Below are 12,500 nucleotides of genomic sequence, written 5' to 3'. Positions count from 1 at the left end.
GGAGCGAAAAGTTAAGGGAGAGAAATGACCTGGCTTGATGACCTGTGACCTGACCTAAGAGAGAGAGAGAGAGAGAGAGAGAGAGAGAGAGAGAAGAAAGTTACGTATATAAGATAAGTATTGATATTTTTTTTTTTACCTACAATATTATCTACATTATTTATCTACATTATTCATCTACATTCTTATCTTCCATTATTATCTACATTTTGCTTTATTTTTTTCTACATTCATAAAGAGCAAAACTAAAAGATGCTCCAGAAATGCAGTCAAACACGTCTCATCATCTTTTGTTGATCTTTCTTTTTCATCTTTTTCTATTTCTATTTACAATCTTTTCCCTTTTATCTATTTTTTTACGCAACACAACCAGACAAACACCTTTCCCATTATTTTCACCAACACTTCACTATTCCGTATTTAGAAACGCAATGCTCTCTCACTACGACAAATTTTCAATGCCACAGAGACAAGTAGTGGGATTTTCAAGAGTTTTCCCTCTCAATAAACTAGAAATGTTGTCAATCCATCACTAAAACCATAGAAATACCATTAACTCCTTCAGTACCATGACGCGATTCCATATTCATTCTGCTTACCACGTGCTGACTTTATACACCTTCACAAACTTATGTGGGGGATTAAAATAGTGAAGACTTTGGCCATTAATCTTGTGACCTCCATAAATCCTTGCTAATGTCAATAAAATGGTCTAATCGTACACAAATCTCAAGGTAAAAATGCGCCTCAGTTCTGAAGGAGTTAAACACGAGAATCTTCAACTGGAGCCTTTGGAAAGTAGTGATGGTGAAAGAGAGAGAGAGAGAGAGAGAGAGAGAGAGAGAGAGAGAGAGAGAGAGAGAGCTAAGCGTTTCAAAATACACGCCTTATTAGACACATCACTCACACTGTATCCTTCACCTTTGCTTTCCCGCAGTTCTGAGCGCCAAGAACCTGATTCCCATGGATCCTAACGGCTTATCGGATCCTTACATCAAGATCAAGCTCATCCCAGGCACTGACAACATGAAGATGAAGACAAAAACTATAAAGGCAACACTCAACCCCGTCTGGAACGAAACTCTCACTTGGTAGGTGTCTGTCTGCTTGTCCCTCTCTTCTGCTGTCCCTCTGTCTGTCTATCTGGCTCACTTTAGTAATAAGGAGTGTTTTTATTTGCGTAAGAGGTCAAGAAATAGATAAAGTTAAAGGTCTACGAGGGAACACAGGCTAAGGGTAAAAAATTGATTAAAATGTCACGTGTAGGTTTGATGGCTTGCTGTTCATTCCTTTGTGTTCTGGAGTGTTGGTGTGACGATGCTAATTAAATATGAACGTTTTTTTTTCCCATATTTTCTGTTTATTTTCTATTTATTCATTGTTTTTTTTATTTATTTATACAAAAGACTCTCACGTGTAGGTTTGATGGCTTGCTGTTCCTTCTTTTGTGTTCTGGAGTGTTGGTGTGACGATGTTAAGTAAATGTAAACGGATTTTTTTTTTCTATTTTCTTTATATTTTGACAAGGAGCGTCATGTATAGGTGTGGTAGCTTCCTTTCTAACTTCCCCTGTGTTTTGGAGTGTCACGTGAACCAGAAACACTGAATTCCATGAGGTGTTGTCAGTGTTTCCTCAGTGTTGCCTTGACGTGTCAGAAAAACAGTGTTGATATAGTTTTTTTAATTTAGTTTTTCTCATTACAAGGTTCATGGTGAGTTTTTTTTTTTCACTTTTATTTTTCTCTTTACAAAACTTTTCATGGTGTTATTTCAAAAGTCGTGTTTTCCCCAGTGTTGTCTTAACGCGTAAGAAAAAAAAAAAAAACGATCTTAATATAGTTTTGAATTCTCTTTTACTTTCTTTCTTTTATATTTTTCTCATTACAAAACATGAAAGCGTCATTTAATCAGCCTGTACATATAATACTCGTGTTTTCCCAGTGTTGTCTTGACGTGTAAGAAAAAAAAAAAACGATCTTAGTATAGTTTTTAATTCTCTTTTTTTATTTTCTTCTCTTTTTTTCTATTTTCTCTCTTTCCTTTTCTCATTATCAGCGTGTACATGTCATAGTCGTGTTTTCATAATGTTACGTGTCCTCTTTTCTTATCGTGTTGTTCTTATCTGTGTTGAGTATTGGTGTGATAAGGACAGTAAGAGTTAATGTGGGTTGTCTCTTTATTGAGTGTGGTCATTTTTATCTTTTTGTGATCTACGTGTGTCTTTATTTTTCCTTCTTTTCTCTTTTATTTCTTCTTTTCTGTTTGGTATTGATTTCATTGGTGCTAATTAAAAATGTTTCCGGGTGTTTGAAGCTTGAATACATAAGCTGTCAATTAACTTTTACTACTACTACTACTACTACTACTACTGCAATAATGGAAGCAAGGAAAAGTTATGTCAATCTTCTACTACTACTACTACTACTACTACTACTACTACTACTACTACTACTACTACTACTACTACTACTACATATAAAAAACACTAATATATTAAACGAAAGTAAGCAAAAAACGAGTCTATTTATTTATGTGTGTATGTATGTATGTATGTATGTATGTATGTGTTAGACCCCAAAGTGTCATCTCAGAGTGACTTTTGGTAGTAAACATGACACTTCAATTTTCAAACCAGATAGTGAACGCAAATTGAGTTTTTACCCGAAGTGAGAGAGAGAGAGAGGAGAGGGAGAGGGAGAGGGAGAGATGTTATGTGAGGAAGGAAATAAGAGAGAGGAAGCAGGAAGGAAGGAGTGTTGAGAGAGAGAGAGAGAGAGAGAGAGAGAGAGAGAGAGAGAGAGAGAGAGAGAGAGAGAGAGGTTAGGAAAAAGGTTAGGACAGGTGAGGCCAACAGAGAGAGAGAGAGAGAGAGAGAGAGAGAGAGAGAGAGCGATTTAAAGAGTATAGATTATAAAGATACCACGGAGTATGAATGACACGAGAGAGAGAGAGAGAGAGAGAGAGAGAGAGAGAGAGAGAGAGAGAGAGAGAGAGAGAGACCAACAAAAACAAAAAAAGTCAACACCTGTATGAATGTGTATGCTAATTGATCACAGATGAGGAAAAGGAACCGGTGGAAAAAATAATGACCTGGCTACAAAGACTCCTATTACAGTGCATTCACCATTATTTTATTTCATCGACCCCGCCCCCCGCCCCCCTCCCTCTCCCTTTTATCGAGTTGCGGCTGATGATTATTATGATGGGCTTTTTTTAATTAATAGACTGATTGTGCTTAGCGGTAAAAGCTTTCAAAGGAGTGGTATTGATGTTAATTAACGTGTGTGTGTGAGAGAGAGAGAGAGAGAGAGAGAGAGAGAGAGAGAGAGAGCACTATTGTTTTTCTTTCTCATTGTTTGCATGTTGATAGGAGAAGCAGGTTTATTATTATTATTATTATTATTATTATTATTATTATTATTATTATTATTATCTTTATTGTTGTCATCGTCTTCATCTTCCTTATACTCATCACTATGTTACTACTACTACTACTACTACTACTACTACTACATACATTAAAACCATAAGAAGGAAGGTGGCAAAACACACACACACACACACACACACACACACACACACACACACACACACACACACACACACACACACACACAGAGCTAGTGAAGGGAATATGGGATTGAGGGTCTGGTTAAGTCTTGCATTAGTGAAGGAAACAGAATGGAGTGTTGCTTGGGTGAGGTGGACAGAATAGTGATGGTAGACTGAGAAGAACAGGGATAGAGTGAGAGACAACCAGAATTAACTAATGAAATGATGAGAATATAGACACTGGTGAACTGGTGAACTCTTGTGTTAGTGAGATGGACTGGAAGGAAGGCGATGAGAAATTGTACAGTTAGTGAGATAGACTGGAAGGAAGGCGATGAATTGTACTGTTAATGAGATGGACTGGAAGGAAAGCGATAAAGAATTAATTGTACAGTTTGGAAATTATAGAGTCTGGAAATTGTAGAGTTTGGAAATTGTAGAGTTTGGAAATTGTAGAGTTTGGAAATTATAGAGTCTGGAAATTATAGTCTGGAAATTGTAGAGTTTGGAAATTATAGTCTGGAAATTGTAGAGTTTGGAAATTGTAGAGTTTAGAAATTATAGAGTTTGGAAGAATTGTACAGTTATTGATATGGATAAAAAAAAAGCGATAAAAGATTGTCGAGTTTGGAAGAGAGAAAGAGAGTAAACTAGTGAATTCTTGCAATAGAGAGAGAGGATTGCAGTTTATAAATAGAGTAATAAGAGTGAGAATACTAGTTAACTCTTGTATTAGTGAGATAGGCAGGGAAAATAGCCATGATAGAGAGTGAACATACTAGTCAAGTCTTGCATGAGTGAAGTGGACAGAATGATGAGGGAAATGCAGTGCACAAATGGGTTAATAAGAATGAACGAACCAGTTAACCCTTTTCTTTGTGATGTAGACAAAATAATGAGAGAAATGCAGTTTGTAAATAGGATAATAAGAGTAAACTGGTTAACTCTTGCATTAGTGAGATGAATAGGAAGAAAACCTGTAATAGAAGAGTGAAGCAGCCAAGTATTATATTAGTGAGGCGGACAGAATAGTGAGAGCATTGGAGTTTATGAAGGTACAGGTTAACTCTTGCATTAGTGAAGTAGACAGGAAAAACAACGATATTAGAGACTGAACATACTATTTAAGTCTTGCATTAGTGAGGTGGATGAAATAGTGAGAGAATTGGAGTTTATGAAGGTACTGGTTAACTCTTGCATTAGAGAGGTGGACAGGAAGGAAAAGAGATAGTAGAAGAAAGTGAACTAGTTAGCTCTTGCATTAGTGAGGTGGACGAAATAATGAAAGAATTAGAGTATTGGTTAACTCTTGCATTAGTGAAGTGGACGAAATAATGAAAGAATTGAAATATTGGTTAACTCTTGCATTAGTGAGGTGGACAGGAATAAAAGCTAAGAAAAACAATAAGAGAAGAGAGTGAGCATACCAACCAAGTCTTGCATTAGTGAGGGTGACAAAATAATTAGAGAATACCAGTTTATGAAGGTACAGTGGAACCATGCGTGCTTTGGGGTCAGCGGGGAGTCTCCAAGCGCACGGGTTCGAATCTTGTCCACGGTCCGAGTGTAGGTTGGGCTTCCTCACTCGGGGCAACGGTTTCCTAGCGGGTGGGCTTTGAGATAGGAGGTACCACAAAAATATCCCCTTTACCCAAGAAATTCCCGTGAAAAGCCCACATGGTGTAAATAAGAACAGATGAACAGGAAGGAAAAAGATAAGAAAAGCAAAAAGAAATAGAGATTGAACATACCAGCTAAGTGTAGAGTAGGAAGATAATGCAAAACACAAAGGAAACAGTCAGAGTGAGGGAGAGAGTAGAGTGTGGCAGTATCTGGTGACTAATGGAGGCGAGGGTTAGCAGGAGAACAAGGAACAAGTGTCTTTAATTGAGTAAGGGGCTGTGGAGACGATTAATAATGCTGCCCTACCTCTCATGACTCACAGGGAAACGCTCCATCACACACACACACACACACACACACACACACACACACACACACACACACACACACACACACACACACACACACACACACACACACACACCTTATATGCTTCTCTTATCATTTCCCAACAGACAAAACTACTCGACATATTTGATCTCATGGCTAAACTAATCTCATTTTTTTCTCGTTTTACTAAGCTCATATTCTACCACCCTTGTCTGTCTTAATAAACAAACTCATTCATTTATTTCCCCAACAGACAAAACTAGACATGAAATTAATCTCATGGCTACACTAAGCTCATTATTCTCGTATTTCCCTAAGCTCATCTCAATTGACTTGAAAACACAAATAATGAACAAAGGCGATATATTTACTTACCAAACGGATAAAAGTAGCATGAGTTTGATCTCACCACTATACTAAACTCATTTTTCTCGTATTTACTAAACTCATGTTGCCTAATAAACACGAAAACACACCGCACACCCTTCCCTCTCTTAATAAACAAAACTAATTCATTTATTTCCCAAACAGACAAAAGTAAACACATATTTAATCTCATCACTTCACTAAGCTCATATTTTTCATATTTGCTAAGCTCATATTATCTAATTGAAACAGAAAACACTATATTAACAGCAAATCTAATACATTTATTTTCTTAACAGACTAAAAGCAAGCACATTTAATCTCACCACTTCACTAAGCTCATTTTTCTCATCTTTCCTAAGCTCACATTATCTAATCGACATGAAAACACTCTACCTAATAAGCAAGTCATTCATTTATATTCCTAACACAAAACTCAACACTAATCTCACCACAAAGCTCAATTTTCTCATCTTTGCTAAGCTCGTGTTACCTAATCGACATGAACACACTCTACCATTCACTTATATTCCTAACACAAAACTCAACACTAATCTCACCACTAAGCTCAATTTTCTCATCTTAGCTCATGTTACCTAATGGACACGAAAGCACATTACAAACCCTTCCCTCTCTCGATACACAAAGGTAACGTATTTATCTATTAATTTGATGTATTTATGCATTACTGATCCGCTATTATCCTGACTCGGGCGGAAAACACACACTTGCAATTCCTTCCTGTTTCCTGCTAACATGCCAGAGTTCAGGAGGTCAGCATTCACTCCGCTCAATACATCAACATACGTCATTTCATTTCCTTCAGTCTCATGTGTGGTGGTGGAAAATCTGTCTCTGTCTCTGTGTGTGTCTGTCTCTCTCTCTCTCTCTCTCTCTCTCTCTCTCTCTCTCTCTCTGGTATTTAATGATAAAGACAAGTTATGTGCGTTTTACATAACCAGATACAGCTCTCTGTCTCTCTCTCTCTCTCTCTCTCTCTCTCTCTCTCTCTCTCTCTCTCTCTCTCTCTCTCTCTCTCTCTCTCTCTCTTCTTCTCTCTTCTTCTTCTTCTTCTTCTTCTTCTTCTTCTTCTTCTTCTTCTTCTTCTTCTTCTTCTTCTTCTTCTTCTTCTTCTTCTTCTTCTTCTTCTTCTTCTTCTTCCATTACATAACACTTTCTCCTTTTCATTCCCTCTTCCTCCCGGCGTGGCTCATTTCATATTCTTGCCTCCTCCTCCTCCTCCTCCTCCTCCTCCTCCTCCTCCTCCTCCTCCTCCTCCTCCTCCTTCGACGCGTCCCAGAACAGCCTCTTCACTGTCTCATCTCCTTATCTCCTCCTCCTCCTCCTCCTCCTCCTCCTCCTCCTCCTCCTCCTCCTCCTCCTCCTCCTCCTCCTCCTCCTCCTCCTCCTCCTCCTCCCTTCCTTTCAGATCTGTAATAGTAGTAGTAGTAATATTTTTTCCAGTTTTCCATCTTGTAAGAAAAAAAATTAATGAAAAGTTTCCTCGTATTGTTTTTCCCTTCCTTTCTCAAACACTAAGAAAATAATAGTAGTAGTAGTAGTAGTAGTAGTAGTAGTAGTAGTAGTAATAGTAGTTTTTCCTTTTTATACAGTAAGAAAAGCGTTATGAACATTTTCCTTATTAGTTTCCTTATTTATATTTATGTTTTCATTGAAGGAAATTAATGTAAGGAGTATTTTCCTCTGTGTCTATAAATGGTAAGGAAAAGTTTGGTTGGTGTCATATATTTTCCTTCTTTTCCCTCTCATTTGAAGTTTCCATGTCGTGTAAGCTTGAGGAAAACTGTAACAGCTTTGTAATGTTTTCCCTTTTCCTGTTTATAGTAAGGAAAAAAATATATTAAAATCCTCTTCTTATTTTTTCCCTATTAAAATTTCCCTCTTGTACTTAAACTTGAAGAAAATTAGTGTATATGTATTTTTTCCTGTTTTTTCCCTCAATTAAGGAAAAGTATGTGGTAGTGAGAGAGGAGAGAGAGAGAGAGAGAGTGGGGGTGTTCCATGTCTCCTCTCCTCTCTTCTCTTTCCCTGTTTCCATTGTGTTCAAAATTTTCCTGTGCCATGAAAATTATTGGAAGAATTAATGAGTAACGTTGTTTTCCCTTTTTTTCCCTATGTATATCATTAGGGAAAGGCGAGTATGGTTATGAAAATTTTCCCCCATGTCCTCCCTTTCCCCTTTCCCTGCCATAGTTTCCCTGGACTGTAAGTTGGGGAAATGGTAATACCTCCCCTTGTTTCCCCTCAGTGCATAAGGTGGTGGAAAGGAAAGCATGGAAATAAAAAAAAAGGGTTTGTTTCCTCCCCCTTCTCCAGTTTCCCTCTCCCTTTTCCTCGTCCTCCTCCTCCTCTTCCTCCTCCTCCTCTTCTTTCCCTTTTCCTCCTCTGGCCTGAAGTGTTTCCCTATGCAAGCAATGTGAGGGGAAAAAATAGAGCATGGGGTAGAAAAGTTTCCCATATTTTCCTCTTTTTTCCTCTTCGTTTATTTTCCTCTTTTTTTTCTTCGTTTTTCTTCCTATTTTCTTCTTTCGTTAAAAAAGTATTGTTTGTTTTCCTTCTTGATCTTTTCCTCCTTCTTGATATTGACTTGTTTTCATTTTTCCTCTTATTTTTTTCCCTGTCCTCCTATTTCCTTTTCTTCTTTTTTCATTACACATTTCTTCCTCGTTTTCTTTTTTTTTTTATCATTTTATCTGTATCTTCTAACTGTACTCTCTCTCTCTCTCTCTCTCTCTCTCTCTCTCTCTCTCTCTCTCTCTCTCTCTCTCTCTCTCTCTCTCTCTCTCAATAAAAACACACTAAAGAAAAGTTTGAAGCATGAAAATGAAAAAATATTATGAAACACGTCCTCTCCTTTCCAAATCCCTTTAGAAACACCTTTTCCTGCCTTTTCCTTGCATTTCAACCCTCCTACAACTAGCTAGACTTATCCTGTTAGCTTCTAGTGATCCTCTCCACCTCTCTGCCTAGAACCTGTTTAGAATCCCTTATCCTTGCATTCTGATCCTTCTAACACTGCATTACACTGGCTGATTCTCTTTCTATCTCTCTATCTGTCTCTTCCCAGGTGCTCAGAATCTTTATCCCTTGCTGTGTTCAGATTCTCCAAATGTGAATGTTATTTTGTAGGATTCCTGTGATTCTAGCTTCTTCTGTGTCCTCTGTCTAGAATCTCCTTTCTCATACTTTAAGGCTTTTCAATAGATCCTTTCTTTTCTCCCCACAGACACGAGTAAACATCCCTTTCAGACCACACAGTTCCTGGACAAAACCACAATGCTCACTCATAAAGCTCCTCTGAACCCTTTAAAGCACTAAAAGCTAAACCATTCCAATAGAATCTCACTTTTCAGTCCCAAAACACCAGTGGAATCCCTTAAAAACACATTCATACTTTTCACTCCTAAAGCTTTTCTCAACCCTTAAGAAACAAACAGAACCTAAACCATCCCGTAGAACCATTTCACTCCCCAAACACGAGTTGTACCCATTAAAACCGGGAGCACACCAGCGCCTTTGTGGCGCCACGTGGTGCCACATCGTGGTGGGGTTTCAAGCGACTGTGTCTTGACTGAGCCACGCCACAAAGTCGCCCATCTGTTTGGGCACACGCCACTGTGGCACATCCCTGCCCATCGAGGCCTCACTGCCTAGAAGCTCTATCTCTGTAGCCAGACACGAAGATGTCACACATCTCCTGCCATGCCTCGCCTTGTCAAATCTATTGGTGTAGTCATTGCAGCGTACGGCACACACTGCTGGCCAGGCTTCACTTTCAATAATGAATCCATCTATATGGAGTGCAGCCATGGTGGTGGTGGTGGTGGTGGTGTATATGATATGTAAAGAGGAAAATGTTTGGTATTTGACTGCCCGTAGCTGTCACGTGTCCGTCGCTCAGCCACAGTCGTTCGTGTGAGCGGATCATTGACACAGAGTCGCGCCACGTTGCGTCGGGGATGAGCGACAGCTCGCCACAGTCGCTTGCCACAGACGCTCGTTTGCGCAGGACAGCTTCTAAACAATGGAAGCTTATGGAGAGCCACATACCCGCCACCACGAGGCGCCACATAGTCGCTGGTGTGCTCCGGGCCTTAAATTAACAAAACCTCTATTTCCACTTCTGAACCTCCTCTAATCTCCTCAGAACCCGTCAAACAAACAGAACCTAAACCACCCAACAGAACGGCCCTTATCAGTACAAAAACACCAATGAAACCTTTAAAAAACTAACAAAACCTTTATTTCCACTTCTGAGACTTCTCTAAACCCATTGAAGACAAACGAAACCCCTATTTCTACTCCTCAAACTCCTCTAAACCCTTATTAAACAAACAAAAACCTAAACCACCCACTAGAACTCCCTCATCGATACAAAACACACGAGTCAAACCCTTTAAACACTAACAGAAGGAGCCTTTATTGACAGTGAGCTGAAACCAGAGGACAAGGACCGTAGGCTGCTGGTGGAGTGCTGGGATTGGGACAGAACCTCACGCAATGACTTCATGGGCTCAATGTCCTTCGGTATTAGTGAGATCATCAAGTCCCCCGTGCAAGGCTGGTACAAGTTCCTGACGGAGGAGGAAGGGGAGTATTACAACGTGCCCTGCCCCCCTGAAGGCACCGACATCTCTGTGCTCAAGGAGAAATTCAGGGTGAGTGTGCCTTGTTGCGGTTTTAATCCCTTCATTACTGAGACACATTTTTACCTTGAGTTTTGTGTACCATTAGACCATTTATTGACATTAGGAAGGGTCTATGGAGGGCAGGAGATTAATAGCCACACTCTTCACTATTTTAACCCCTTCAGTACTGGATCACATTTCTACCTTGAGTGTACCATTAGACCATTTATTGACATTAGAAAGGGTCTATGGAGGGCAGGAGATTAATAGCCACACTCTTCACTATTTTAACCCCTTCAGTACTGGAACACATTTTTACCTTGAGTTTTGTGTACGATTAGATCATTTTATTGACATTAGGAAGGGTCTATGGAGGGCAGGAGATTAATAGCCACAGTCTTCACTATTCTAACCCCTTCAGCACCAGAACACATTTTTACCTTGAGTTTTGTGTACCATTAGACCATTTTATTGACATTAGGAAGGGTCTATGGAGGTCAGAAGATTAATAGCCACAGTCTTCACTATTCTAACCCCTTCAGTACTGGGACAAGAGGGTTAGCGTAGGTTAGGTTAGGTTAGGGTGAACTGGTCAGAGTCTTGGTGGTGGTGGTGGTGGTGGCGTGTGCTGGGTTTGTCTTGGTTAGCTTAAGGTGATGTTAGGGTGATGTTAGGGTGACTGGCCAGGGTTTTTGTATTGGTTAGGGTGGTGTTAGAGTGATGTTAGGGTGAGGTTAGGGTGACTGGCCAGGGTTAGACCATTTTAGGGTGTATTAGGCCAAATTCTTTTACATTAGGGTGAAGGTAGATTGAATAGGGCGAACGCTCAGTATTGCTAAAGTTGAAGAGGATTAGGGTGAATGTCTAAGGGTGACTCAGTTTTAGGGTGACTCAGCTGTGTTCTAGAGTGTATTAGATGCAATTGCCGACTTTTTAATGCTTTTCTTAAATTAGGGTGAGTGTGTATTTTTATTTAGGGTGAAAGAAAAGTGTCCCTTGAGAGAGAGAGAGAGAGAGAGAGAGAGAGAGAGAGAGAGAGAGAGAGAGAGAGAGCAGATGTGTAAGACAGAGACAAGAGAAACAACAGCCTTTGAGATCAGAGAGAGAGAGAGAGAGAGAGAGAGAGAGAGAGAGAGAGAGAGAGAGAGAGAGAGAGAGTAAAAAGCAAAGCGCAACAAAGAGACAGAACATGGAAGAGAAAGGAGAGAGGTCAAGGGAAGAGGAGGAGGAGGAGGAGGAGGAGGAGGAGGAGGAGGAGGAGGAGGAGGAGGAGGAGGAGGAGGAGGAGGATAGAGGTGAAAGACAAAGAAATAAGTAGAAGAAGAAAAGAAAGGAAGAAGGGAGACAAAACAAGGAACGACATGGAGAAAAGTAATTGAGAGAGAGAGAGAGAGAGAGAGAGAGAGAGAGAGAGAGAGAGAGAGAGAGAGAGAGAGAGAGAGAGTTAGAGGAAACGAGAGATATTAAAGGTGGAAGGAAGGAAAGAGCGAACACACACACACACACACAGAGAGAGAGAGAGAGAGAGAGAGAGAGAGAGAGAGAGAGAGAGAGAGAGAACATCAAAGCCATGAAAATATAATGTACTTGACGGACGAATAATCATAAGTAACCTTGAACTCTCTCTCTCTCTCTCTCTCTCTCTCTCTCTCTCTCTCTCTCTCTCTCTCTCTCTCAGGTAATTATGGAAGACACGAGCATCTTTATCTGTTTTCTTCGTTACAAGACAAACATGAGAAGCCAATGATCTGTCTCCATGGCAACGAGAGAGAGAGAGAGAGAGAGAGAGAGAGAGAGGAGGGGGGGAGGCAGGCAGATACGGACACAGACAGATAGATATAGTGAGAGGGATGTACAAGAGAGAGAGAGAGAGAGAGAGAGAGAGAGAGTTTCTGCCACTTATATTATCACTATTTCTTCTTCTTCTTCTTCTTCTTCTTCTTCTTCTTCTTCTTCTTCTTCTTCTTCTTCTTCTTCTTC

At 39.8% G+C, this 12,500-nt stretch overlaps 1 protein-coding gene across 1 annotated transcript in view; it reads left to right on the top strand.

Moving 5' to 3' along the window:
- LOC123511918 (protein kinase C, brain isozyme-like) overlaps nucleotides 1–12,500 on the top strand; it is a 143,393-nt gene that overhangs the window by 79,651 nt on the left and 51,242 nt on the right. The window contains 2 exon segments of the mRNA XM_045267999.1: nucleotides 938–1,091; nucleotides 10,322–10,550. Coding sequence (XP_045123934.1) covers nucleotides 938–1,091; nucleotides 10,322–10,550 — 383 coding nt within the window.

Source organism: Portunus trituberculatus, chromosome 4, assembly GCF_017591435.1.
Source record: "Portunus trituberculatus isolate SZX2019 chromosome 4, ASM1759143v1, whole genome shotgun sequence".
NCBI lineage: Eukaryota > Metazoa > Arthropoda > Malacostraca > Decapoda > Portunidae > Portunus > Portunus trituberculatus.
Note: the sequence above shows the minus strand (reverse complement) of the source record. Positions and strands in the feature narration are given on the sequence as shown.